The sequence below is a fragment of the Bubalus bubalis genome, chromosome 6 (assembly GCF_019923935.1).
Source record: "Bubalus bubalis isolate 160015118507 breed Murrah chromosome 6, NDDB_SH_1, whole genome shotgun sequence".
Lineage (NCBI taxonomy): Eukaryota > Metazoa > Chordata > Mammalia > Artiodactyla > Bovidae > Bubalus > Bubalus bubalis.
In genome coordinates, this window is record NC_059162.1 from 83,346,733 (window position 1) to 83,374,350 (window position 27,618).

At 39.1% G+C, this 27,618-nt stretch overlaps 1 protein-coding gene across 4 annotated transcripts in view; it reads right to left on the minus strand.

Annotated features, from left to right (window-relative positions):
• PATJ (PATJ crumbs cell polarity complex component) overlaps positions 1–27,618 on the minus strand; it is a 382,417-nt gene that overhangs the window by 122,184 nt on the left and 232,615 nt on the right. For all 4 annotated transcript variants that reach the window (XM_025288586.3, XM_025288590.3, XM_025288587.3 and 1 more), the window contains exon 29: positions 21,923–22,014. In XM_025288586.3, coding sequence (XP_025144371.3) covers positions 21,923–22,014 — 92 coding nt within the window. The remainder of the gene's footprint in view (positions 1–21,922; positions 22,015–27,618) is intronic.

Genomic DNA, 27,618 nt, shown 5'->3' on the forward strand with positions numbered 1-27,618 from the left:
TCTATGACTTCCACTATATGCTTGTAGCACTTATCTATAATCCTAGATCTGTTTACTTTCACAGTTTACTTAACTGGTTTGTATGCACATTGGTTTCAAATCTGTCTTCCCCTTAGATGGTAAGCACTCCAAGGACAGGACTCATATTCTCCCTACTATTATATCATCTAAGGCAAACACAGTGCCTGGCAAACTGTCTGTACAGTAAGTCCCCTACGTGTAAACAAGTTCTGTCCCGAGAACACATTCATTAAGTCCAATTTGTTTGTAAGTTCAACAAAGCCCAGGTACCCAACTAACATAATTGGCTATTTAACTGTATTGTAATAGGTTTATAATACTTTTCACAAAAATACTATACTAAAAAATATAAAAATAAAGAAAATACATTTAATCTTACAGAATAGTACCTTGAAAAGTACAGTAATACAGTACAATAGTTGCCATACAGCGGCTGGCATCAAGTGAACAGGCAAGAAGAGCTACTCACTAGAGGAGGGAGAGGAGATGGGAGATGGTAAAGCTGAAGGATCATCAGCAATAGGAGACAGAGGGCAAGCTGCAGTTTCACTCACGGCTGACAGTGATGGAAAGCATATTTACATCTTTTGAAGTTCGCAACTTGAAGATTCTTATGTAGGGGACTCACTAAACACAGTTATTTTAAGGGACTTCCCTAGTGGTCAAGTGGATAACACTCGCACTCCCAATGAAGGAGGCCCAGTTTAATCTTGGGAACTAAGATGGCAAATATTGCAAATGGGCTGGCATGATGCAGCTAATGAGCCTGCACGCTATAACCAGAGAAAGCCCATGCTTTCTCTTTCTGTAACTAGAGAAGCTTGTGCACTACAATGAACACCCAGTGCAGTCAAAATAAATAAAATAAAATAAATAATGTAACGATCACTCACTTCAATAAGGAGACAGAAGTAGTTTCAGTTCTAGAACTACCAGTGGCCTTAAGATTTTGGGGAAATCACTTCTAAGAAAATCAGTTTCCTGACCTCTTAAGTAAGTAGGCTGAATTGTAAAACTTCTATGCTGATAAAAATTCTTCTGAATAAGGCAGCACATAAATAAAGAGATGAGGTCTAGGTCCCATTTCTTGCTTTCATTCATTCAGTCAGTCAGTTCAGTCACCCAGTCATGTCCTACTCTTTGTGACCCCATGGACTACAGCACACCAGGCCTCCCTGTTCGTCACCAACTCCTGGAGTTTCCTCAAACTCATGTCTGTTGAGTTGGGCTTTAACCTTTTAAAATTCTTGAATTATCTAGCACACCAGCCAAACCAAAGCAAAAGGGAGAAAACTAAAATCACAAAGGGACACAGAGCATGAAGAATATGTCCATTTCTCCTGACAGCATTATAGATGCCTTAAGCATGCACTATTATGTTAAGAGACGGCTGTTGTTTTTCAGGGAGTACAATCCACTCCTCAGCAGTTTTCTCATACACCAGAAGAAGCAATCAGTTACCCCTGGGTAAGTAACAGCATTTTCCCAGAGGTGATTTCCTTTCCCACTCAGGTTCCTCCAGGGAATAACACAAGAGAGCTCAGCTCTAGCTTAGAACTGAAAATGAACAGGACATGTCTGCTCCAGATTCAGAGCCCATGGGGCAGAGTGTATTTGGTGGTAATTAAGCAGATGGCCTTTCATATCTCTTTCAAAGGTTACAGGCATTAAAAATATAGCTGCACATAAGTTTTTATTGAGAAATAATGATTAACTAGACCACGTTATCACTTCATAATAATTTCCCCCAAAATAGTATGACTTTAATGGCTTTTAAAGTCCATATTAATTTTTTTAAACCTCACAGAATAGGAAACTTCAGTGGAGAGAGGAAAGCTGCTATAAGAAGTTACAGTTCATAATCCTTCACAATCCACTCATCAGTGAGTGTTCACAGACTTTGTCATCAAGGCAGCGATTTTTTTTAGTTGGAGTATAATTGCTTTGTGTGTGTTAGTTGCTTAGTCGTGTCTGACTCTTTGCGATCCTATGGACTGTGGCCTGCCAGGCCCCTCTGTCCACGGGATTCTCCAGGCAAGAATATTGGAGAAGGTTGCTATACCCTCCTCCAGGGGATCTTCCCCACCCAGAGATGTTACTCATGTCTCCTGCATTGCAGGCAGATTCTTTACCATCTGAGCTATAGGAAGTCCCTAATAATAATAATTGCTTTACAATGTTGTATTAGTTTTTGCTGTACAACAATGCGAATCAGCTATATATGTGTATGTGTGTATATACATATACACACATATATCCCCTCTTGAGCCTCCATCCCACTGTCCCCATCTCACCCCTCTAGGTCATCACAGAGCACTGAGCTGAGCTCCCTGTCCTATACAGCAGCTTCCCACTAGCTAGCTATTTTACACATGGTAGTGTATTCATGTCACTCTCATTCTCTCAATTCATCCCACCCTCTCCTTCTCCCTCTGGTGTCCACAAATCTGTTCTCTACATCTGTGTCTCTATTCCTGCCCTGCAAATAGGTTCATCAGTACCATTTTTCTGGATTCCATATATATGTATTAATATATGATATTTGCTTTTCTCTTTCTGACTCACTTCACTCTGTATGACAGACAAGACAACAATTTTAGAGAAAGAAGTGGGAAGAGGGAAACTAAAGGAGAGAAAGCAGTTATGCTTCACAAGGGCAGTTAGCCTAAAAGACTTCTGGGGATCCTCTGACCTCTCAAAGTCCATGATTCACAAGGAATGAAATCTGTTTGCTTCATAATTAACTTTTAATTTCCAGTATAATCAACACAAATTTCTTACATCTTGGTGCCCCATACAGCACACAATCAGAAATTGTAGTTGAAATTATTTGCTGGTATTTGCATTTATTTATTTTGCATGATTTGTATCTTTTTAAAAGTCTATTTTATTGAAGCATAATTGATTTACAATGTTGTATGAATTTCTACTACAAAGCAAAGTGATACAGTTATATGAATATGGTTATTCATAGAGGTTCCTCAAAAGACTAAAAACATAGTTGCCATATAATCCTGCAATCCCACACCTGGCATATATCCAGAGGGGAGATTATATACATGTATATATATAAAACATAGATATATATACATCCTTTTTCATATTCTTTTCTATTATTATACTATTCTATGATATCATTTCTATTATCATAGAATATTGAATATAGTTCCTTGTGCTATATATTAGGACTTGATTGTTTATTCTCTATATAATACCTTGCATCTGTGAATCCCAAAGCCCCCATCCATCTCTCTCCAAAGCCCTCTCCCCTTGGCCACCACAAGTCTGTTCTCTGTGTCTGTGAGTCTGTTTCTGCTTTGTAGATAAGTTCATTTGAGTTATATTTTAGATTCCACATATAAGTGACCTCAGTGTGGTATCTATCTTTTTCTTTCTGACTTCATTTAGAATGTAATCTCTAGGTCCATCCATGTTGTTCCAAATGACATTGTTTCATCCTTTTTGATGACTGAGTAATATTCCATTGTATAAATGTTCTTTATCCATTTATCTATGAGTGGATATTTAGGTTGTTTCCATGTCTTGACTATTGTAAGTAGTGCTACAATGAACACTGGGCTGCATTCATCTTTTTGAATTATAGTTTTCTCTGGATACATGCCCAGGAGTGGGATTTTAGGATCATACAGCAACTCTACTTTTGCTTTTTGAGGAACTTCCATTCTGTTTTCTATATCAGCTACACCAATTTACATTTTTTGTTGAGGATGTAACAGCTGTTGGCAGACAGACAGTGGACTTCTATCATGGATAAAAGTGAGATTTCCAAGGTATGGAAGCCTATATAGGTATGTCCTTATCACTGGACTTGCCATGCTCTATTAAAATTATTTGTGCTATTCTCTCTCCTTTTTAAACACAGAGATAGGATCTTATTTCTTTATGTCCTCTGCTTGTAGCAGAATACCTAGGAGAGAGTAAGTATACTATAAATGTCTATTGAGTAAAAGAGGTCTTAACAAGCAGGAAAAGATATGAAGCAGAACTATCAAAGGTGTGCCCTATGCTTTCCAAGCTTCTTCACCAATTAGTGATGATGTGCTGGCTGCAGTCAGCCAGCAATTGGTACTTACCAAATTAATGAACATTTCTTGGGGTGTCTGCCCAACTCACAGTGATTCCATGGATGGTCTATACCATGTAACACTAACAGTTGGCCTCACCTTCAGTGGATTTAAGAAGCAGACATCTGTCTCATTTTAAGCAGATCAGATTCTCTCTCCCAGGGACTGAAAATTTAGAACAGACTCAAAGAGACTCAAGAGTGTGGTATCTAGACAATGCCAATGGGGATAGTCAAGACTAAACAATGAGGTTAGAACCTTCTGGTGATGTCTCTGGAGTTGCCCTTGTTCCTTCTCTTCAGAGTCTCAGCTGCATGACTTATTCTTAAGAGTCCACAAGACTCTTTCCTTGTATTCTTACAGTACATTCTCCTTTTAATTTATGCTGGCTAGAGTTTAATTGATTGCAGCTCAACAATATAGCTCTGAATTTATTTTGAATATATTCATTGGTTTATTTAACAAATATTTATGCTATGAAAACAAAGATGAATAAAACATGATTCCTACCTTTGATGATGTTAGCAATTAGTGAGGAACACAGCTAAGTAAACAATTACGACAGTGGAATTTCTATCTAGGGGCTATCAGTGTAGTGTTTCTCCAAAAGAATACTAGGAACATACTCAATTTCAGCTTTTTGTTTGCAGAATATATTTATATTTATGACAAAGACATATTCTGGATCCTGATTTCAATTCAATGCTGTTTTATTCACATTGGTAAAAATCATGCAACATGTATTGGGCAGAATTCTAAGAGGTCTCCCAAGACACCTGCCTTCTGGCTTACAGGTTGTAAATAGAATGAATTTCACTTCCATTATTAGGTTACATTACATAGCACCGATGACCTTAAGATAAAGGCAGATTACCGTGTTGGGCAAGACCTAATCACATGTCCCTTTTTAATCTGGAAATTTCACTTCTTGGAGCCTCATTGTCTCGATCTCTAAAGTTAGTAGGTTGACCTACAAGAATTCTAAGGAATGTCAGGAGGTCAGAGATAGAAAGTCAGAGATTACAAGTATCATCTCTGGCTTGAGGATAAAAGGGCCCTCATGGCAAATAATGTGAATGACCTTTAAAAACTAAGAGAAATCTCTGACTAAGAACCAACAAGGAACCTCCACACTGTACCAAAACCTGATCTAAAAGGATATGTGTGGGTGAATGCTAAGTTGCTTCAGTCATGTCAGACTATTTGTGACCCAGTGGATTGTAGCCCATCAGGCTCCTCTGTCCAAGGGATTCTCCAGGCAAGAATACTGGAGTGGGGAAGGGATATAGGCACCCCAACAGTGCGTTCATACAGCACTGTTTACAACAGCCAAGACATGGAAGCAACCTAAACGCCAACTGACAGGGATGGATAAAGAAAATATAGTACATGTATACAATAGAGTATTACTCAGCCATTAAAAAGAATGAAATAAGGCCATTGCAGCAACATGGATGGACCTAGAGGTTGTCATATTGAGTGAAGTAAGTCAGACAGAGGAGAAATATTGTATGACGTGCCTTACATGCGGAATCTAAAAAGAAATGATACAAATGAACTTACAAAACAGAAAGGGCTCACAGACTTAGAGAACGAACTTATGGTTGCAGGGGGAATGAACAGGGCGAAGGGATAGTTGGGAGTTTGGGATGTACATGCATACACCACTATATCCATTTTAGGATAACCAATAAGCAAATAGAAGGCGAAAAATGTGGAAGCAGTGACAGATTTTCTTTTCTTGGGCTCCACAATCATTTCCGGCAGTGACTGCAACCATGAAATTAAAAGACATTTGCTCCTTGCAAGAAAAGCTATGACAAACTTAGACAGCATATTAAAAAGGAGAGACGTCCCTTTTCTAACAATGTCTGTATAGTCAAAGTTATGGTTTTTTCTGTCAGGTACAGATGTGAACGTTGGACAATAAAGAAGGCTGAGTGCCAAAAAATTCATGCTTTCAAATTGTGGTGCAGAAGAAGACTCTGGAGAGTCTCTTGGACTGCAAGGAGATCAAACCAGTCAATACTAAAGGTAATCAACCCTAAATATTCATTGGAAGGACTGATGCTGAAGCTTAATTCCCAATAGTTTGTCCACCTAATGCGATGAGCCAATTCATTGGAAAAGACCTCCTTTATGCTGGGAAAGATTGAAGGCAAAAGGAGAAGAGGGTGGGCAGAGAATGAGATGGTTAGATAGCTTCAGTGATTCAAAGGACATGAGTTTGAGCAGACTCCAGGAGATAGTTGTGGAGCCTGGGGAGCCTGGCTTGTTGCAGTCCATAGGGTCACAAAGAACCATGGCAACTGAAGAAAAAAAACAAGGACAAGCACAGGGAACTCTATTCAGTGTTATATGGCAGCCTGGATGAAAGGGGTGTTTGGGGCTGAATGGACACATGTATAGCAGTAGTAGTAGATGCTGAGTTGTGCCTGACTCTTTGCGACCCCACAGACTGTAGGCCACCAGGCTTTTCTGTCCATGGGTTTTGCCATGGAGTGGGTTGCCATTTCCTTCTCCAGGATACATGTATGCTGCTAAGATGCTTCAGTTGTGTCCGACTCTGTGCAACCCCATAGATGGCAGCCCACCAGGCTTCTCTGTCCCTGGGATTCTCCAGGCAAGAACACTGGAGTGGGTTGCCACTTCCTTCTCCAATGCATGAAAGTGAAAAGTGAAAGTGAAGTCGCTCAGTCGTGTCTGACTCTAGTGACCCCATGGACTGCAGCCTACCAGGCTTCTCCGTCCATTTTCCAGGCAAGAGTACTGGAGTGGGGTGCCATTGCCTTCTCCAAGGATACATGTGTACATACGACTAAAACTATCACAGCATTATTAATTGATTATACCCCAAGACAAAATAAAAAGTTTAAAAGAAAAAAAAAAAAAAAAGAACCAACAAGGAAATAAACTTAACAAGAATGAGCCTGGAAGTGAATTTTTCCCCAAGGCTCTAGAAGAGAAGTCAATCTAGCCAACATCTTGATTTCTGCTTTGTGATATGTTAAATAGAGAGCCCAAACCCTCTGTGTCAGACCGCTGACCTACTGAACTACCAGATAATAAATGTGTGTTGGTCTAAGCCATTAAATTTGTGGTAGTTTGTTACACAACGAGAAAAGTAATATATAGCAAAATGTATTGATTTGGAAAACGTGATCACCAGAAGCATAACTTTTGAGTTCTTACCATGTACCACTGTTCTAACCTTTTTTATATGTTAACTCATTTAACCTTCATAACAGCTCTATGTGGTAGTTACAATTATTTTCTTCACTTTCCTCACTTTCTACACTTTCTTCACTTTCTACACAGAGATTAAGATACCTGACCAAAGTGTCAAAGCTAATAAATAGCAAGCTGAGGCTAAAATCCAGCTATCTGGTTTCAAAACCTACTCTTTTAACTACTGTATTATGGTGTTTCCCATTTCAATAGCTTGACCCCAAGCCACAAATATCTTCTTCTCTCATATACCCAAGCTATTATCCCCAGATCCACCTTGGGGAAAAATTCTACTGGGTCACAATTTACTCATAAATTTATTTCACAATTTTCTTCAAGATGAAGGTGCAGTGCAGAGTTCTAAGTTTGTTCACTCTGACTTGATCAACTTTTCATACTTAAGTTTGGAGTGTCACATCTACATTACCCATCCCTCATATAAATATAATGACTATACAATGCTTTGAAATATTCATTGTGTTTGATAGTGCAGGGCGGGTGGTGAACAGTACAATGGAGTGTAATTCTCCCAGTACTCTCTCCTGTGGTAGTAATTAGGGATATTCATAAATCCCCTGGCTTGTGTTTTTCTTCACCTTTAAAATTGAACCAGTACTTGATTAACTATGTTTGCTTTTCTGCCCTGGTGATTATGGAAACACAAGCTGAGACGGAACTTCTGTTGCCTGGGTACCTGAAGGACCATAGTGAGCAGACAGGCCCACTTGCTGAGCCCTGGTGGACATGTAACTTGAGAAAGAAATAAATTTTTGTTGTTTTAAGCCACTGAGATTTGGGTTGTTAGTTACTGAAGCATAACTGAGTCTATCCTGACTCAAATATGTTCTAAACAAGTTTATTCTATAACTTCCCCCCCCAAAAATCATGCTTATACTTTAATCAGAATAGCTAAAAACTGGAAACAACCCAAATATCCACCTTCAGGAGGATGGATCATCAAATTGTGGTATATTCACAGATTGGGGTGGTATTCCTCAATAATTTAAGGAACTATTGATATACATGACTACAAGGATAAATCTTTTAAAAATTATATAAAATGAAAGAAACCAGACACAAAATAATAGATGCTGTTTGATTTTTTTTTTTTTTTCCGTGAAGCTCAGGAAAAGTTAAAACTAATCTTAGGTGACAGAAATCAGAAGTGTTGGTTCTGGGGTGAGGAACTAACTGGAAAGGAGCACCAGGAAACTTGCCAGGGTGAATGACTTTCTTATATTTTTGTTTTGGGTGATGGCTACACAGACATATATTTTATATTATCAAAACCCAACAAATTGAACACCTAAAATCTATTGCACTGAGTAGAAATGATATCCCAGTTAAAAAATGAATTCAGGATTATCTATAGTGTAAGACAACTAGGTGCTATTCTGGAAAGAAATACAGTCCTAAGGACACCTAGGTAAACGTACAGTTCTGTCTTCAGTTCCATCAGTAAGACATAAACAATATACTAAGCAACTTTTTAAAAATCTTACTTCTTAATCTATAAAATTAGGATAATATATTCTAATAGAATTAAGAGATAATATATTATAACACTAAAGCATAGTAACAATGTTGTTGTTCTTGTTTAGTCACTAACTCATGTCCAGCTCTTTGCAACCCCATGGACTGTAGCCTGCCAGGCTCCTCCATCCACAGGATTTCCCAGGAAAAGAATCTTGGAGTGGGTTGTCATTTCCTTCTCCAGGGGATCTTCCTGATCCCGTGTTTGAACCTTATCTCATAGTAACAATAGTTTATATTCAATGTTTTAGGATATAAATTTAAGTCTCAGATTCTTACATCCAGGAGCAAAGTTCTCAGTTACTCTTAATTCATTCAATCATTAACCCTTATACCCAAAGAAATTATCAAGTCTGAAGGATTCATTCTCAAGATTTCATTCTTTTTTTCCTCTTTTCTTCTGATCCTATGTCACCATTCTAATTCAAGTACTTTTCACGTTAACAACAGTGTCACTGCTGGTTTCCTTGTTCTGCTTTCTCTGTGTCTCAGTCAATCCAAATCACTCCCTTCTCAACTGTGAAAACCCCTCTGTGCAACCAAGCCTGCAAATACACTGTGAATAACCCAACAGCATAGAGTTCCCTCTTTTGGTGCTTGTTTTGCTTGATGTATAGTTATATATGTGCATGTCTTATATAGTATTTGAGATACAGTAGGTACTCAAAACAGAGAAGGTGATGGCACCCCACTCCAGCACTCTTGCCTGGAAAATCCTACGGATGGAGGAACCTGGTAGGCTGCAGTCCATGGGGTCACGAAGAGTAGGACACAACTGAGAGACTTCACTTTCACTTTTCACTTTCATGCATTGGAGAAGGAAATGGCAACCCACTCCAGTGTTCTTGCCTGGAGAATCCCAGGGATGGGGGAGCCTGGTGGGCTGCCATCTATGGGGTCGCCCAGAGTTGGACACAACTGAAGCGACTTAGCAGCAGCAGCAGCAGGTACTCAATAAATACTTAAATTTGTTCATGGGGTTTGGACTTTTTTTTTTCCTATATAAATATTCTCAGTTAGCATTAACTAGCTCTTGCTGTATCCACTTCTACAACAGTAATCTCTCTCTCCTCTGAATTTCTAAACTGCTTACATGGGTTTTCTCAGCAACTTTTTTCTGTTCTTCTAAGTATACACATGCCACATACAGAGATTTGTTGATAAAACCCTTTATGTTTATATCTTATCCCTCAAAGTTGTAATCATAATTAAATTGTAGTAAGAGATTTCAATAACATGCTATTTGAAGCATCAATCCAGCAATCATTGACTAATGCCTTAGGATTAAATATGAGATTCTCTCTCTAACATAAGCTCTAAAAGAATGCTACAAATTGTAGTTAAATGAAAGATTAATGAGATATGAAAAGGATGTATTTATCCTTCAGGAAAAGACACTGAGCCTATGATAAAATTTTCTGAATGATGAAAAAAAGACATCTGATGTAATGAGCTGTATGTGCCTGCATGTGTTTGTAGAATTCCACGATTTTCAATTTATTAGGGTCTGAGATCCAACCAGTCCATTCTGAAGGAGATCAGCCCTGGGATTTCTTTGGAAGGAATGATGCTAAAGCTGAAACTCCAGTACTTTGGCCACCTCATGTGAAGAGTTGACTCATTGGAAAAGACTCTGATGCTGGGAGGGATTGGGGGCAGGAGGAGAAGGGGACGACAGGGGATGAGATGGCTGGATGGCATCACTGACTCGATGGACGTGAGTCTGGGTGAACTCTGGGAGCTGGTGATAGACAGGGAGGCCTGGCGTGCTGCAATTCATGGGGTCGCAGAGTCGGACACGACTGAGCGACTGAACTGAACTGAGATATCTCCAAGGAGCCATTTTCCTTCTTTTAAAAGTAAAAGTGTGTTCCATCCTAAAATGTATATGGAATAGCCAAAACAATCTTGAAAAAGAAGAACAAAGTTGGAGGTCTCACCCTTCCTAATTTCACAATATACTACAATGCTATAGTAATCAAAACAGTGTAGTACTGGCTTAAGAACAAACGCATAAACCAATGGAATACAATAGGAAGCCCTGAAATAAATCCTCAATGTAGGGTCAAATGATTCCAACAAGGGCGCCGGGATTATTCAACGCGAGAATGGATGATCTTTTCAACAAATGGTACAGGGAAACCTGGATATTCACATGCAAAAGAATGAAGTTGGATTATTCCCCTATAGCATATACAAAAATTAACTCAAAGTGGATCAAAGACCTAAACATAAGAGCTAAAATTGTAAAACTGTTACAAGAAAACATGGGGAAATTCATGACATTGGATTTGGCAATGATGCAATATCTTGGATCTGACACCAAAAGCCCAAGCAATAGCAAATAGATAAATTGGACTACATTAACATGAAAAACTCAGTGGATCAACAGACTGAAAAAGACAATCTATGGAATGAGAGAAAACTTTTGCAAATCATATATCTGATGATAAGTTAATATCCAGAATGCATAAAGGAATTCCTAAACTCACCAACAAAACAACCTGACTAAAAGACATGCAATGACTCGAAAAGATATCTCTCCAAAGAAGAAGTCATACCCAATAGTCATACCCAACTACTATCAAAAAAAGAAAGAAAGAAAATAGTAAGAGCTGGTCAGGTTGTAGAAAAACTGGAACCTTTGCCTACAGTCAGTAGGAATGTAGTATGGTGCAGTTGCTATGGGAAATACAGTAGTTCCTCAAAAATTAAAAATAGAATTATCATATAATTCAGCAATTCCACTTCTGGATATATGGGAAAGAATTGAGAATAGAGTCTCAAACAGACATCTGTACATTCATGTTCACAGTACTATTATTCACAATAGTTAAAAAGTAGAAGCAACCCACGTGTTTCTCAACAGATGAATGGATAAACACACAATGGAACGTCATTCAGTTTTAAAAAAGGAAGACAATTCTGACATATACTGCAACATGGATGAATCTTGAAAACATTGTGATAAATGAAATAAGCCAGTAGCAAAAGGATAAATACTGTATGTGTCCACTTTTATAAGGTATCCAGTGTAGTTAAATTCAGAAAGCAGAAAGATAGTTGCCAGGAGGTGAGGGAAAGGAGAGAACGGGGTGTTACTTGTCAATGGGTATGGATTTTCAGTTTTGCAAGGTGGGTGTAAAGTGTTTTGTAGATAGATGGTGATGATGGTTGTACAATAATATGAATATACTTAATGCTACTTAATTGTACACTTAAAAATGGTTAATCAGGTGGATTTTATGTTATGCATATTTTATCACAATTTAAAAAATTGACTAAGACAAAAAAGTACAAGTGTGATGAGAATACATTTGAATTACATTATCACTTAAAATCATTTTGTCTTCAGAACAGATCTGGTCTTGCCTCTTGGAAATTCATTTTCACTAAACCCGTAGAATCTTATTTCATGTCAACAAAATAGCATTATATCAAAAGTAGAAGCTATGTGCCTGAATTCAACCTGGATTCCTAAGCAAGCTGATTTAATTTTGTGCAACCTGTTCTATATGGAATGATCACTACTACAACCTGGAGCCTTGCACGTTGCTTAGGTGCATATACACACAAAGCTGCATAAATGAGGAACGTATGAATACAACTAAACAGGCCTAGGTAATTTTTTTTCTGCCTGTACTAAAAATAGTGATGAGAGATACTTGAGGACGGAAAAAGTAAAATCTATATTTGCTGTATTAATTGAAACATGACAATAAACTAACATTGATCCAGGAACATTCTATGCAAATGAACCAGAAGTAACATGTAAAACAAAGCAAATCATTACATCTCAGTGGGAGCAAAAGTCCTTTCTGAAAAGATTCCAGGAGATATTTCTAACTATATGAACACACTAAATAGTTTCTAATTCCCAACTGGAAGAAATCACCAAAATAGCCGACCATGCTGAATCTGAAATAAATGTCCAATCACAGAGGAATTATGACCTCTATTTCCTTGGCATTCCAAACAATGTCAGGCACTAATGAGGGCTGCTGGGAGTAACTCAGCACCTAGGCCCACAGTTTGCAAAGGTGGCCCCAGGCAAGTTCTAAATAATGATTGCCAATTGTACAGAGGAAAAGTTGACTCAAAATATCTCACAGTGCAGGTTGGTGGGAGAGTTAACATAGGGAGCTTTAGGACTGGATGGGATAAATGACAGCCTATCAGGTTTCTCAAAGAGACTCTTTCTAAAGATAGTACAGTAGGTACTCACAGCCATTCTTCTCTTCATCCTGTCAGGAACAGCCTAAATGTTGTTCAGACATCCAGTCCTCACCATAAGGCCATGAACTATAAAAGGTGCCTCTTCCTACCAAGTATAAAACCGAGTAAAATCCTGCTTGATTTCTCTGAAATCATCGTGGTAATCTCATTTCAAAAGCCAGTAGCAGTGGAAACTTGTCATACTGGGAATCTCCAGTAGGGACTTGTTTAGAGGTCTTGTGGTTCTGCTAAGGATGTCTGAAGGATAATACCTTCTTAGGATCACGGCTAAAAGCCAACATGGGACATGCATATGAGCAGAGGGAACTTGCACTGGTTGCTCATGACTTGTTCAGAGAGCTCTAATTTTATTATCCTTCCTATTCATTAAGACGCTTTGGCAGCAAGTAATAAAAAGTAATTTAGGCCAACTTAAGCTCAGATAAGGAGATGACACCACCCTTATGGCAGAAAGCGAAGAGGAACTAAAGAGCCTCTTGATGAAAGGGAAAGAGGAGAGTGAAAACTCAACATTCAAAAAACTAAGGTCATGGCATCCGGTCCTATCACTTCATGGCAAATAGATGGGGAAACAATGGAAACAGTAACAGACTTTATTTTGCTGGGCTTCAAAATCACTGCAGATGGTAACTGCAACCATGAAATTAAAAGATGCTTGCACCTTGGAAGAAGAGCTATGACCAACCTAGACAGCATATAAAAAAGCAGAGACATCAGTTTGCAGAGACAAAAGTCAGCATAGTCAAAGCTATGGTTTTTCCAGTAGTCGTGTATAGATGTGAGAGTTAGACCATAAAAAAAGCTTAGAACCAAAGAATTGATGCCTTTGAACTGTGGTGTTGGAGAAGACTGTTGAGAGTCCCTTGGGTTGCAAGGAGATCAGACTGATCAATCCTAAAGGAAATCAGTCCTGAATATTCATTGGAAGAACTGATGCTGAAGCTGAAGCTCCAATACTTTGGCCACCTGATGTGAAGAACTGACTCATTGGAAAACACCCTGATGCTGGGAAAGATTGAAGGCAGGAGGAGAAGGGGATGCCAGAAGATGAGATGGTTGGATGGCATCACTGACTTGATAGATGTGAGTTTGAGCAAATTCCGGGAGTTGGTGATGGACAGAGAAGTCTGGCGTGCTGTAGTCCATGAGGTCACAAAGAGTTAGATATGACAGTGACTGAACTGAACTAAAGCAAAAGGTAATTTATTAGAGGGATGTTGGGATCTCACAGAACATAGGCAGGCTTATATTATCAGACTTACAACAAATGAGAACTAAGAGACCTCCAGAGAACAAGGAAGCAGGAAGCAGAATGAAATCACAGCAGGCACCTTTGATCAAGGCCCTGTGATTCCATGAATAAACACCATACATATAAAGTCACTCAAATTACTTGCTTTCTGTTCTAAGCCTAAGGTATCATACTGCACAAACTTAGGTCTCATGTCCACCCACTGGTGACACCTTATCAGTGAGAGAAAGATCTGGTTCCTTTAGATTCCACCTAGATTTACTATTTTTACTCTTTCATCATACTACATACATTGTGGGCGTGTATGTGTGTTCGGGGAGGGGCATCTACCAAAGGAAACGGACATTCTACAGTGAGAGAAGTAAAAATATTGCCCCCCAAAAAGTGTAAAGAAAAAACACCCCTATTATCTCTGTGACCATCACAATTAGTTGTTTCTGAGTGCTAAAAGTGAAATACATATAGTCATAATTCCTACAAGCTGGTATTAAGAAATAGGAGCAATAAAGAACAAAATTTGCATTTCTATTCATGAAATAATAATAATGGTTTTCAAAGATCCTTTACAAGTAGTCAAATAAGAAAGATGGGCTTGCCTAATTTAGTGCTTACCTAATTTAGTCAATTCGGAGAAGGCAATGGCACCCCATTCCAGTACTTTTGCCTGGAAAATCCCATGGACGGAGGAGCCTGGTAGGCTGCAGTCCATGGGGTCGCTGAGGGTCAGACATGACTGGGAGACTTCACTTTCACTTTCATGCATTGGAGAAGGAAATGGCAACCCACTCCAGTGTTCTGGCCTGGAGAATCCCAGGGACTGGGGAGCCTGGTAGGCTGCAGTCCATGGGGTCGCTGAGGGTCGGACACGACTGAGTGCTTCACTTTCACTTTTCACTTTCATGCATTGGAGAAGGAAATGGCAACCCACTCCAGTGTTCTTGCCTGGAGAATCCCAGGGACGGGGGAGCCTGGTAGGCTGCCGCCTATGGGGTCACACAGAGTCGGACAGGACTGAAATGACTTAGTGAGTGAGTGAATTTAGTCAATTAGGTAAGCACTTTACCTAATTGACTAAATGCACCTGAATTCATGTAAAATTTCTGGTTATTTCAGACAACCTAGCTACAACTACCCTCGAAAGAGGAAAAATCTATGGCTACTGTAGATATTCAAAAGAGTATGTCTTAGGCTTTCAAGATGATTTCAGAAGTGCATGACCCAATGGAATGATAACTGGATGAAACGTATACAGCTTCCCAAGGTTACCACAATCTGTCAAAGGGAACAGTTTTTCTTATTTGGATACATAAATTCCAAAGCTTTTGACAAAAGATCAAAACACAAAACACTCCAATTCCACCTTGCTCTTGAACTAAAAGTCTCATAAATTCTACTTAAGAATAAAAATTAATAATTAAAATTACTATTTAAAATTGATAGTACAGAAAACAAGTATTGAAGAAAGAGTCGGGATTTCAGAGCATTTGAGAGACCTATGGATCTATCACACAGTCCAACTAAACAGAGAAACAGAAGAGCCTTGAAATTGCGGGAGAGTCTCCACCCCCTACAACTCCTAACATAGTTCAGTGCTAATGACAGGCCTCTTCCTCAAAACTCCTTGTCATATATGCCATGGATGATGTTTTACTGTGCACTTGAAAAGGGGCACTGCATCCTTTAATGATCCATGAGTGTAAGAAAATGCTTATTTACAGAAACCATATCAAATGGCATGTGCAGCTATGTTCCTCCCTTCTAGTCTGAGCTTAAACATCTTTATCTGTGACACTTTCCCACAGGCTACAAAGACCAGGTTAGGTGTGCCTCCTATATGTCCCTATAGTGTCATGCCACTTACAGTGCTGGATAAGGCGCCAGACTGTTGTACTCTCTGTGTCCATCCTTAGGGCAGAAATTGTGTTCTCTGTGTCACTCCACAGCACCAGCACAGATAGGCACTCTGAAAATACTTATGCAATAAATGCACGAATGTTTCCTTGTGAAAGTCAAACTCATACTTGATCCCACAATCTTTTTTCCCTCCTATTTATCAAAACTAAATATAAAGAAGCAAGAGCACAATAAGGGTCTTATTCAAATGGACTTTGACATTCACATTAATTTCGAATCAATATCATCTTTTAGGGACAAGACTATAGGATAACAGGCCACACCATATTTTTTAATTACGAAAACAAGACATGTGTTCAATGGATACAGTGAAGTGGGTCCCATGGTGAGTCCACTTTCACTCAGTAGGGCTTGACAGCTAGCACTAAATCTTTCCAAGGGTTTCAGTTTCATTTGGCCTCCTTTAGCCCCAGGAGTTTTTAACAGGACACATTTTCCACATGTAATTAAGTAATGGAGAGTGAGTTGTTATACATGACATTTAATTTTCGATAGTGGGGGAAGGTATGACAAGAGCTGCAGGCGAGATCATTAATCTCCTTGGATTCTTGCACTGCCAAATACAGCAATTCATTCTTCATCATATTAATACATTGCTTCTCCTGTACTGAAATTGGAGTGCTTGTGTAGAGGAGATCATATGGAATAGGAAAACTCAGAGTTGAATGTGTGGTACATAGTAAGCACCCATAGGAAGCACAGTGTAATGCATCTAGATGATCTAGAGTAGAATCACTGAGTATACCACAGTCCAAACGTGCCACTGGGCACAATTACATGATTACAGTACTGTCCAAAATCTAATAATGTGGGGAGAAAAGGGCAAAAAGTGATTATATAAGTAAGCCGTGTTTGAAGGTGAAAGTGTTAGTCACTCAGTCATGTCCGAAATCTTTGTGACCCCCACAGACTGTAGCCCGCTGACCTTCTCTGTCCATGGAATTCTCTAGGCAAGAATACTGGAGTGGGTAGCCATTCTCTTCTTCAGGAGACCTTCCTGACCCAAGGGTGGAACCCAGGTCTCCTGCATTTGCAGGTGGATTCTTTACCATCTGAGGCTCCAGGGAAGCCCATGTCATGTACACACAGCAGCAACTTTCTCATTTTCCCTGATGACTCAAAGACCCACTTTGTGAATTATAGATCAATTAGTATATGAACAAAGGCAAGTGTTATGACAAGGACATGATTACATAAATGTATATCACTACAGACTAAAAGCCCTAGTTAATTAAAATGTTACCTGCAGCATATTTTCACACCTTCCTGTGATTATTTTACTGCTACTCATTCTCCTAAACCTGTAGCCAATTTCCATTCTTATCTCCCTTGTCAATAAATTTGAAAAAGAGTTACTCAGGTATAAAAGCCAAAATTTTCTGTATAATGTAAATGCACAGGGAATCAACAGTTTCAACAAAGGAAGGAAATACTGCCATATAGAAGCAATTATCAAAGAAATATAATTTATAAAAATTGGTTTTTAAAGTAACATTATATAACACAAGGGCTTCTCAGGTAGCACCTAGGGGTAACGAACCTGCCTGCCGATGCAGGAGATGTTAAGAGATGCAGGCTCAGTTCCTGGGTTGGGAAGATCCCTTGGAGAAGGAAAAGAGCAACCCACTCCCATATTCTTGCCTGGAGAATTCCATGGACAGAGAAGCCTGTAGCCATGGGCTACCGTCCATGGGTTCACAAAGAGTCGGTGACTGAAGTGACTCAGCACACATATAACACAAAGCAAGTTATGCCATTTTAAAGAAAAGTATAATTGCATCTGTTGTACTGAGATGATTTAAGTGCTAACCTCTTGAAACCTGGTAACAAATCAGAACTTAATTGTTTCAGGATTTGGTTGCAAAATAGGCAAAACTATTCTTGTGACAATAGTCTAAAGGAGGTAATACATAGGCAGAGGTTGAAAGATGTACCTAAATGAGGAATGAACTAGTCAATCAGCCCAAAGAAGCAAGGATGCCATATTGCTTAGCACATAAATGCACAGGTTACCACACATGAATAGGACACCAATCTACCAAGCTACCCCTATTAGTGATGTACACAGCTAATGAACAATAAATTTTTTTCATTTAGATTTTCTTTCTTAACTCCTTAAGTGCTTTAAATTCTGTCCCTATTTAATATTACTTAGTAAAATTTATTATATTATATTGACATGAGGATTTATTCATGTTAATTAGGTTTCTCTTTATACATTCCTCCATTAATGAGCATTCTACTCCTTGTTAGAGTATCAGGTCATCATTAAGAATAGAAGACACAGAGAAGCACCAGCAGCAGCCTAGCAACAGCAGACAGGAAACTAAAAGACGTTTTAGGTAGGCTGTGTCCTCGTCTCTTATTCTAACATTTACTAGAAATGGTTGTATATAATGTCTGTAGCTATCTCTTCCAGTGCTTAACCATTATGATGTTAATTAGAGCATTCTTAAACTGTGAATGTGATTCACTCAAAAAATAGTCAAGATTCTGGAATTAGGCAACGTACATATGAGAAGTGGTTCTCTTTTCCCCTCCTCTTTCTTTCACCCTAACTACTACTTTCCTTCTCTTTTACCTCCATCCTGCCCCCCTCCCACATTTTCTGCCATCATCACCATCATCTTCATCTCTATAGCAGCCATATATGTTGAGTCCATATTTCCAGGCAATTTACATGTACTAATACATTAGACAATTTATGAACTAGCTCAGGAAACTAATCAAGCTTAAACAGCTGTGGTATCATGAGTGAATTTCAAGCCCAGGCTGAGTGAATTGATGGTTTCTTTTTTAATCACTAAGCCTGAGAGTTCAGTTTTGCTTTAGAAAAGAACCGATCACTTTAGATAAGAGTTCTTAGTCAAATGATTAGTTCCTTCCCTATAGAAACGGAAGCGTTAATTAATAAAATGCTGGCATGCAAATTACTAGATATGTATCTATTGAATCAAACAAAGGCTATGAGCAGAGGAACATCTTTCTTGTTTCAATTCAAGCTCTTTTTCCTTTAGACAGTCTAAAAGTAGATACAACAATAGATTGTTCAGAATCATGCCTATGTTATTTTTCTCCTTACAAAAGAAGATACAGAAAATCTTTTTAAATTGGGGAGAGGGACTAAACTATAAGGAGTTTTATAAAACTAACTTACTATGATTGTTGCATTTGGAGAATATATGATCTGGATTGCTCAGTAAGAGTTGAAAGGAAATTTATTCTATAAAGCTTTCTGAATCCCCACTATGTGCTAGACACAGTAATTTAATGACCATGCAAGAAAGGTTCATAATTAGATGACATATTCTGCTTGTACCTTGATATTTGTAAATTGCTTAAAATCATGTCTAGAAAATAAGTATTCAGCAGCATCCTCAATCACGCTTACACCATTAATTGCTGAACAAATTTTTTCCTTGATTCTGATCCCTTCTGAACAGTCCAAAATTGAAACTACCAGACACTAAATTAATGGGACTTTATTACTATTATTAAAATTTTACTCAGCTTTCTCTTCTGTCTTCTAAATAACTTCAAATCATTTAATCTTTCTTTCTTGAAGTAGGGGGTTCTATTTCCCAACTACTTAATTGCATTAAATGATTTCCTTTGGATCCTATTCAATTCTCTTTTTGTTCCCTTTAAAATGGGATGAGTCAGCATGAGTATAAAGGCCCCACAGAAGACAAAGACATAACAAGAATGTTAATCAGTAATAACATCCCTTGTGGCAGTGGCCACAAAGTGCCAAGCACTGATGTGCAGACACTCTTGAATGCTACGTAACATCTCATGTGATCCTCACACAGCTTTAAACCAAGTTTTCAAGCTTAAATGCCTTCAACTCTTTACTTGTATGGATTTCTATTGATGGACACTTTAAATTTTTGAGTCACTGACCTTTTCTCAAGTCTGTTCATGTTTTCCTCATCTAACTAAACTTGTAACCTCTGGCAATAGGAAGGGTAAAGGGACTGGTGTCTAACAGAACTCCAAGGTCAGTAAACCAAAGGAGACTGTCATTATGCAAATGGGGAGGAGGAAGGTTTCTCACCCTAGATACAAGAGCAACAAACCCTGGAAATCCAGAAAGTGCTAATGAACAGGATAAAAGGTCATTGCTGCTGCTGCTAAGTCACTTCAGTCATGTCCGACTCTGTGTGACCCCATAGACGGCAGCTCACCAGGCTCCCCCGTCCCTGGGATTCTCCAGGCAAGAACACTGGAGCGGGTTGCCATTTCCTTCTCCAATGCATGAAAGTGAAAAGTGAAAGGGAAGTCGCTCAGTTGTGTCTGACTCTTCGTGACCCCATGGACTGCAGCCTACCAGGCTCCTCCATTCATGGGATTTTCCAGGCAAGAGTACTGGAGTGGGGTGCCATTAATGTAGGACTTTTTCAGGAGCAAAGCAGCTATGCCTGTGAGGCTGAAGTGATGGCATGGGAAGGAATATTTCAATCATCTACACTAGTGTCCAAAACTGGGAATAAACAACCTCTTAATCCCAGCTGTCTCCTGGGAACGGATGGGTCTTACTAAAAAGTAACTACTGAGAAGAGGAAGAGTAATATTAATCATCGCCATCATAAGGACAGGTAACATTTCTTCAAGCCTTTACTCTCTCCTTGACACTGTGTATTTCTAATTTTCAAAATACCACAGTGAATGAGGTAAATGCTTTATAATCCCCAGTTTATAGATAGTAACTGAGGCCCCAAAGGCAAAGAAACAGAGTGATAGTTAACATACAGTTACATCCTCTAAAAATAATTTGGATTTATCTGTCATTTCAGTAAAATTACATGGAATCAAACCTCATTCCATGTCTGATGGAGCAATGATGGCTCCCACTAATGAGGGGTCTCAATTCTGACTCACTTATACCACAAGGGCTCAGTCTGCTGGCAGATGAGGTGTGGGCAAATGTGGAGCCCCAAAAGGACTACACGACTCCAGACAATAGAGCTCACATCTTCTCCCATCTGTATTTCTCACTTGCCCTCTTAACATGAAGCTCCTAAAACTTCCCTGGGTTCTTTTTTTTCCTGCCTATCCTTTGATGAAGGCATTAATGAGATAGCAAATGTAGCAAATGTACCAAATGATGCTGATGGGAGGATGACAAGCTAGAATGTTCTATGATATTTAAAAAGAGGATAATCAGATCAAGAAAGAATTTTTCAAAATAGAAATACAAACATAAGCCTCAACTACCAGTTCTATCATGTGAACTGTACATAACAAGAACACCTCAGCATCAAAGCAATCTATACTTTTCTTGGGCTTCCATGGTGGCTCAGATGGTAAAGAATCTGCCTGCAATGCAGGAGACCTGGGTTTGATCTCTGCATCAGGAAGATCTCCTGGAAAAGGGAATGGCTACCCACTCTAGTATTCTTGCCTGGAGGATTTTATGAGCAGAGGAACCTGGAAGGTTACAGTCCACGGGTGTCACCAAGAGTTAGACACAAGACTTAGCACACATTCTTTTCTTACAGTGACAATTACAAAAGGAAAACATATTTTTAGAACACAGTGATTGTTTTAAACAAACAAAAGATAAAATAGTATTACATATTTTATGTATAAGATAAAATAACATCTCGAGAAGAGATCTTGAGTTTTAGGAAACCAGACATGTCTGTCTTACCTGATGAAAACCAGCTTGACCTTTGGCGGAGCAGTCTTAATAATGGCAGATGCATTTTGGTGACTTCTTCCATATAGAATCTGATTGTTTATCTGTGGTGAAAAAACAAAATGTAATTGTGAAACTACAATATATATATTTCATGTATATATATATATATATATGTATACACACGCACATGTATACAAGTATATGTGCGTATACTTGGAATTAAACAATAAAGTTCCTTCATTTTTAAGTGGGTAGATGGAGGACTCTTTAATGCTAAAAATCTTGACATTCTTCATAGCACAAATTCAAACACTAATTCTAAGCAGCTACTAAAATCTCTTAAATTCAGAATTTTTGGCCTTTTTGCTAAACTTGACAGTAGTAGCTGAGCTAGATGCAGAAACTTTGTGATAGATATTTCATTTCCTACAGCTTTTCCAGACTCCTAAGAAATGCAGAAAACAGACCAAACTGTGGTATTCATCAGAGCTCTGGAGGGCCCATTAAACATGATTCTGTAAAGGAGTCAAGGTTATTACATAGCATAAATTGTGTTACTCCAGAGGATGTAAATATTATGACCCCATTTTAAGTCAAATATTAGATCAATTGCACAGAATATTTCACAGGACCTAATGAATGAGATATCTGCTCTTATCCAAGATGAGGTGGAATTTTTTAACTTGACTGAATTCATCTAAATACTATCTGAAAACATTTATATTCTAAATTTCTTCAGTCCAGATTTTCCCATTGCTAAGCTATGATGACAGCTACAAGCAATCTTTTATTTTATTTCCACCATTTGATAAGAGCTCACACAGTTTTCGCTTTTTCTCTCTTGTCTCTTCAATAAGTAGTTAGTGATCTATGTCATATTGTCTCTATTTAACTGAGGTCTTGATATCTTTTACTATTTAAGGGATAGTATAGTATACTTGATGAAAGTGAAAGTGGAGAGTGAAAAAGTTGGCTTAAAGCTCAACATTCAGAAAACTAAGATCATGGCATCCGGTCCCACCACTTCATGGGAAATAGATGGGGAAACAGTGGAAACAGTGTCAGACTTTTTTTTTCTGGGCTCCAAAATCACTACAGATGGTGACTGCAGCCATGAAATTAAAAGACGCTTACTCCTTGGAAGGAAAGTTATGACCAACCTAGATAGCATATTCAAAAGCAGAGACATTACTTTGCCAACAAAGGTTCATCTAGGCAAGGCTATGGTTTTTTCCTGTGGTCATGTATGGATGTGAGAGTTGGACTGTGAAGAAGGCTGAGCGCTGAAGAATTGATGCTTTTGAACTGTGGTGTTGGAGAAGACTCTTGAGAGTCCCTTGGACTGCAAGGAGACCCAACCAGTCCATTCTGAAGGAGATCAGCCCTGGGATTTCTTTGGAAGGAATGATGCTAAAGCTGAAACTCCAGTACTTTGGCCACCTCATGCGAAGAACTGATTCATTGGAAAAGACCCTGATGCTGGGAAGGATTGGGGGCAGGAGAAGAAGGGGACAACAGAGGATGAGATGGCTGGATGGCATCACTGACTCGATGGACATGAGTCTGAGTGAACTCTGGGAGTTGGTGATGGACAGGGAGGCCTGGCGTGCTGCGATTCATGGGGTCGCAGAGTCGGACACGACTGAGCGACTGATGTGATCTGATCTGATAGTATACTATATAAGGAATGGTAAAAAAGGGATTTATGCTTTCTGTAATTAGCATCTAACTTGCCTGTCCTTGATGCCACTGAACTGTTGCATTTGAAGACATTTGAAAACGGTCTCATTTTTGTTCTAACAGCTGTTATGAGAAAGTATACAGAAATTAACACTTCAAAGGATGGAATGAAGATATAATATTTTTAACTACATAAAATGAAGTTCATCCATCACCTCAAAGTGGTAAAGCTGGGATTCATATGAAAGGCTGTTACAAAAACTAAACTTGAACCACTGCTTCATTATGTCTCTCATTTTGTCAGCTTTTATTCTTCACCAAGATAATCAGCCTCCCAAAAAACTACTGATCACACTATCATTTCTCTGTGTCTCAGTTTCTTCTTCTTTAAAACAAATCTAAGCATCTATTACATAAAATTATTGTGAGAATGAAATGAGATAATGTCTTTAAATTTTATTTACAGTAATCTTGGAGTGAAAAAGTTGGCTTAAAGCTCAACATTCAGAAAACTAAGATCATGGCATCTGGTCCCATCAGTTCATAGCAAATAGACGGGGAAACAGTGGAAACAATGAGAGACTTCATTTTTGGGGGCTCCAAAATCACTGCAAGATGGTGATTGCAGCCATGAAATTAAAAGACACTTACTCCTTGGAAGGAAAGTTATGACCAACCTAGACAGCATATTAAAAAGCAGAGATATTACTTTGCCAACAAAGGTCCGTCTAGTCAAGGCTATGGTTTTTCCAGTGGTCATGTATGGATGTGAGAGTTGGACTGTGAAGAAAGCTGAGCACTGAAGAATTGATGCTTTTGAACTGTGGTATTGGAGACGACTCTGGAGAGTCCCTTGGACTGCAAGGAGATCCAACCAGTCAGTTCTAAAGGAAATCAGTTCTGAATATTCATTGGAAGGACTGATGCTAAAGCTGAAACTTCAACACTTTGGCCACCTGATGAGAAGAACTGACTCATTTGAAAAGACCCTGATGCTGGGAAAGATTGAGGGCAGGAGGAGAAGGGAATGACAGAGAATGAGATAGTTGGATGTCATCACCGACTCAATGGACATGAGTTTGGGTAGGCTCCGGGAGTTGGTGTTGGACAGGGAGGCCTGGCATGCTGCAGCTCACAGGGTCACAAAGAGTCAGACACAACTGAGCGACTGAACTGAACTGATATCCAAAGAGTTTTTAACTTTTAAGCATTAAAACTACTCACCTTTTCTCTTAACGTGAAAATCGCTCAGTAGTGTCCTACTCTTTGCGACCCCATGGACCATACAGTCCAACCCAGGGATCAAATCCAGGTCTCCCCCATTGTAGGCGGATTCTTTACCAGCTGAGCCACAAGGAAAGCCCAAGAATACTGGAGTGGGTAGCCTATCCCTTCTCAAGTGGATCTTCCTGACCCAGGAATCAAACCAGGGTTTCCTGCATTGCAGGTGGATTCTTTACCAACTGAGCTATCAGGGATTAAGGTTTCTGTCTTTTTGATATGACATATTTTTAAAAATACCCAAACTCTGTATGGTACTCTGATGATGGATACATGCCATTATGGTGACTTAGTGGTAAAGAATTTGTCTGCCAATGCTGGAAATACAGGAGATATAGGTTTGATCCCTGGGTCAGGAAGATCCCCTGAAGGAGGAAATGGCTACTCACTCTAGTATTCCTGCCAGGATAATCCAATGGAGAGAGGAGCCTGGTGGGCAACAGTCTACAGGATTAAAAAGAGGAGGACACAACTGAACGACTGAGCACGCAGCACATAGAACATACAAGGGCTTCCCTGGTGGCTCAGTGGTAAAGAATCTGCCTGACAATGCAAGAGCCTCAGGTTTGATCCCTGGTTCAGGAAGATCCCCTGGAGAAGGAAATGGCAACCCACTCCAATATTCTTGCCTGGGAAATCCCATGGACAGAGGAGCCTGGCGGGCTATAGTCCATGGGATCACAAAAGAGTTGGACGTGACTTGGCAACCAAACAACAACATAAAATGTACAAGGCCCAGAGTGAGCGCTAACGTAAACTGTGAACTCTGAGTGATAACAATGGGTCAATGTAGGTTCATCAACTGTAATGTATGCACCGCTCCAGAAGGGGGTGTTGATAATGAGGGAAGCTGTGCAAGTGTGGGGGAAAGGGTTACACAGGAAATCTCTTTAATCTTCCTCTCAATTTGTCTGCTCTGAAAAAATAAAAAACAATTTTTTGAGTGCCCAGCATCTATATAATCTATTTTCTCTTAATACTTTCATGGTTTGATTTTTCTTATATTTACATCTTCTTACCTAACAGCTATTAGAAAAATAAATAAGCCATGTAGTCATTAAGAGTAATGTGAAAAAGCATGGATAATGACATAAAAAATATTCAAAATATATTAAGTGACAAAGCCTGGCTACAACATAGTCTGTCTAGCATGGTCATCTTTTTTGCTAACTATATTTCTTAATCTCTTTAACGGATAGTGAACTGAAATTAAGAAAGGTTAAATCACAATTTTAAATTGAGAGGATGCATGGAATATGCCTGACCAGTGCCTGGCACTCTTCCCCACCGTGTCTGTACTCTGCTTTCAGAAAGTGTTTCGTAAACCATGACCTATGCAACGTTCCTGTCTTTGAACTCTGTGGCATGCGTGTGTGCTCAGTCGCTAAGCCATATCCAACTTTTTGTGGCCCCGTGGACTGCAGCCCACCAGGCTCCTCTGTCCATGAGATTTCCCAGCAAGAATATTGGTGTGGGTTGCCATTTGCTTCTCCAAGGGATCTTCAAGACCAGGGGGTGAACCTGTGCCTCCTGCATTGGCAGGCAGGTCCTTTATCACTGAGCCACCAGAGAAGCCCAAATTCTATGGCACTAGGTTTAAAAAATTTCTCTTAGTACACTTGTACTGCACCCACATGGTAAAGCCAACCACTGTCAGGTAGAGAGCATCAGCGCAGGCACACGACAGTAACTGAACAGCGCTAAACTCCTTGAGGGTAAGAACCTGCATCCTCCTCTATGTATTCCCCAGCTTTCACACATAGCTCGCATACAGTGGCGGCTCAGTGAGGATGCACTGAATCACAGATCCCTGAGTGAAAGGAACACTTCCATTACTCAATGGCTAGTATGCTGTCTCTGAGGTGGGCTCTAACCCTCAACACAATTGACGTTGTAAAAAAAAAATTTTTTTTTTATTAGCAAAAACTTGAGTAAATAGAAAATTGAGCTGTTTCATGTTTATGGATATGCCTTTTTTTTTTTTTAGTTGCGATTCTCCATTTTGATAGACTAGAACTCATGGCACTATTATTCTAAGAAGGAAAAATCACAGCCCAAACGAAGGAACCAAGTCATTAATTTTAATTTACCTAAGCGTAAATCTGAAGTTGTATGTCTTTCATGGTGCTGTTTCTGAATATTCAGAGGCCCTGGCAGTAGAACAGCAAGGCAGCTTGCTTGCTGGCGATGTTTTTCCAGTGCCAACAACTGTGGCATTTACTGCTAAGGCAGCTGCTCCCTGCCAGTGTTCAGGGGCCTCTGGAGAGACTCTGCTACTCGGTGGAAAACTGGGAACAGAATGGGAAACTGAAGATAGAGTGAAACTTGATTTTACAGGATTAAATGTAAAAAGAAAATGCAGATCTTTGGATTAAAAAAAATCCAAGACAAAGCCTCTTTTCTGGCTTCACAAATTACACATTAGCAGTCCTCTGAGTTTCAGGAGAGGAAGATCTCTTTTGTGTTCTCTAGATCTTATTGTTTAGAAAGCAACTTCACTGTGTAAATAAAAGGTATACAGCTTCCAACAACATAAGTGACCTTTATATTTCCTTATCTCTAAGGAAACACACTCCAGAGAAAATTCAGTAAATAATTAGAAAGAATATGATGCATTTTATGCAAATTAACTTTAGGTTGTCACTTATCCTATTTCTGAGAAGCTGCTGTTTTCTGTTGTTTAAACAATAGATAAAGAGTATCTTCCAAGTATAGCGTAGACAGGAAAGAAAGCATTTTACACC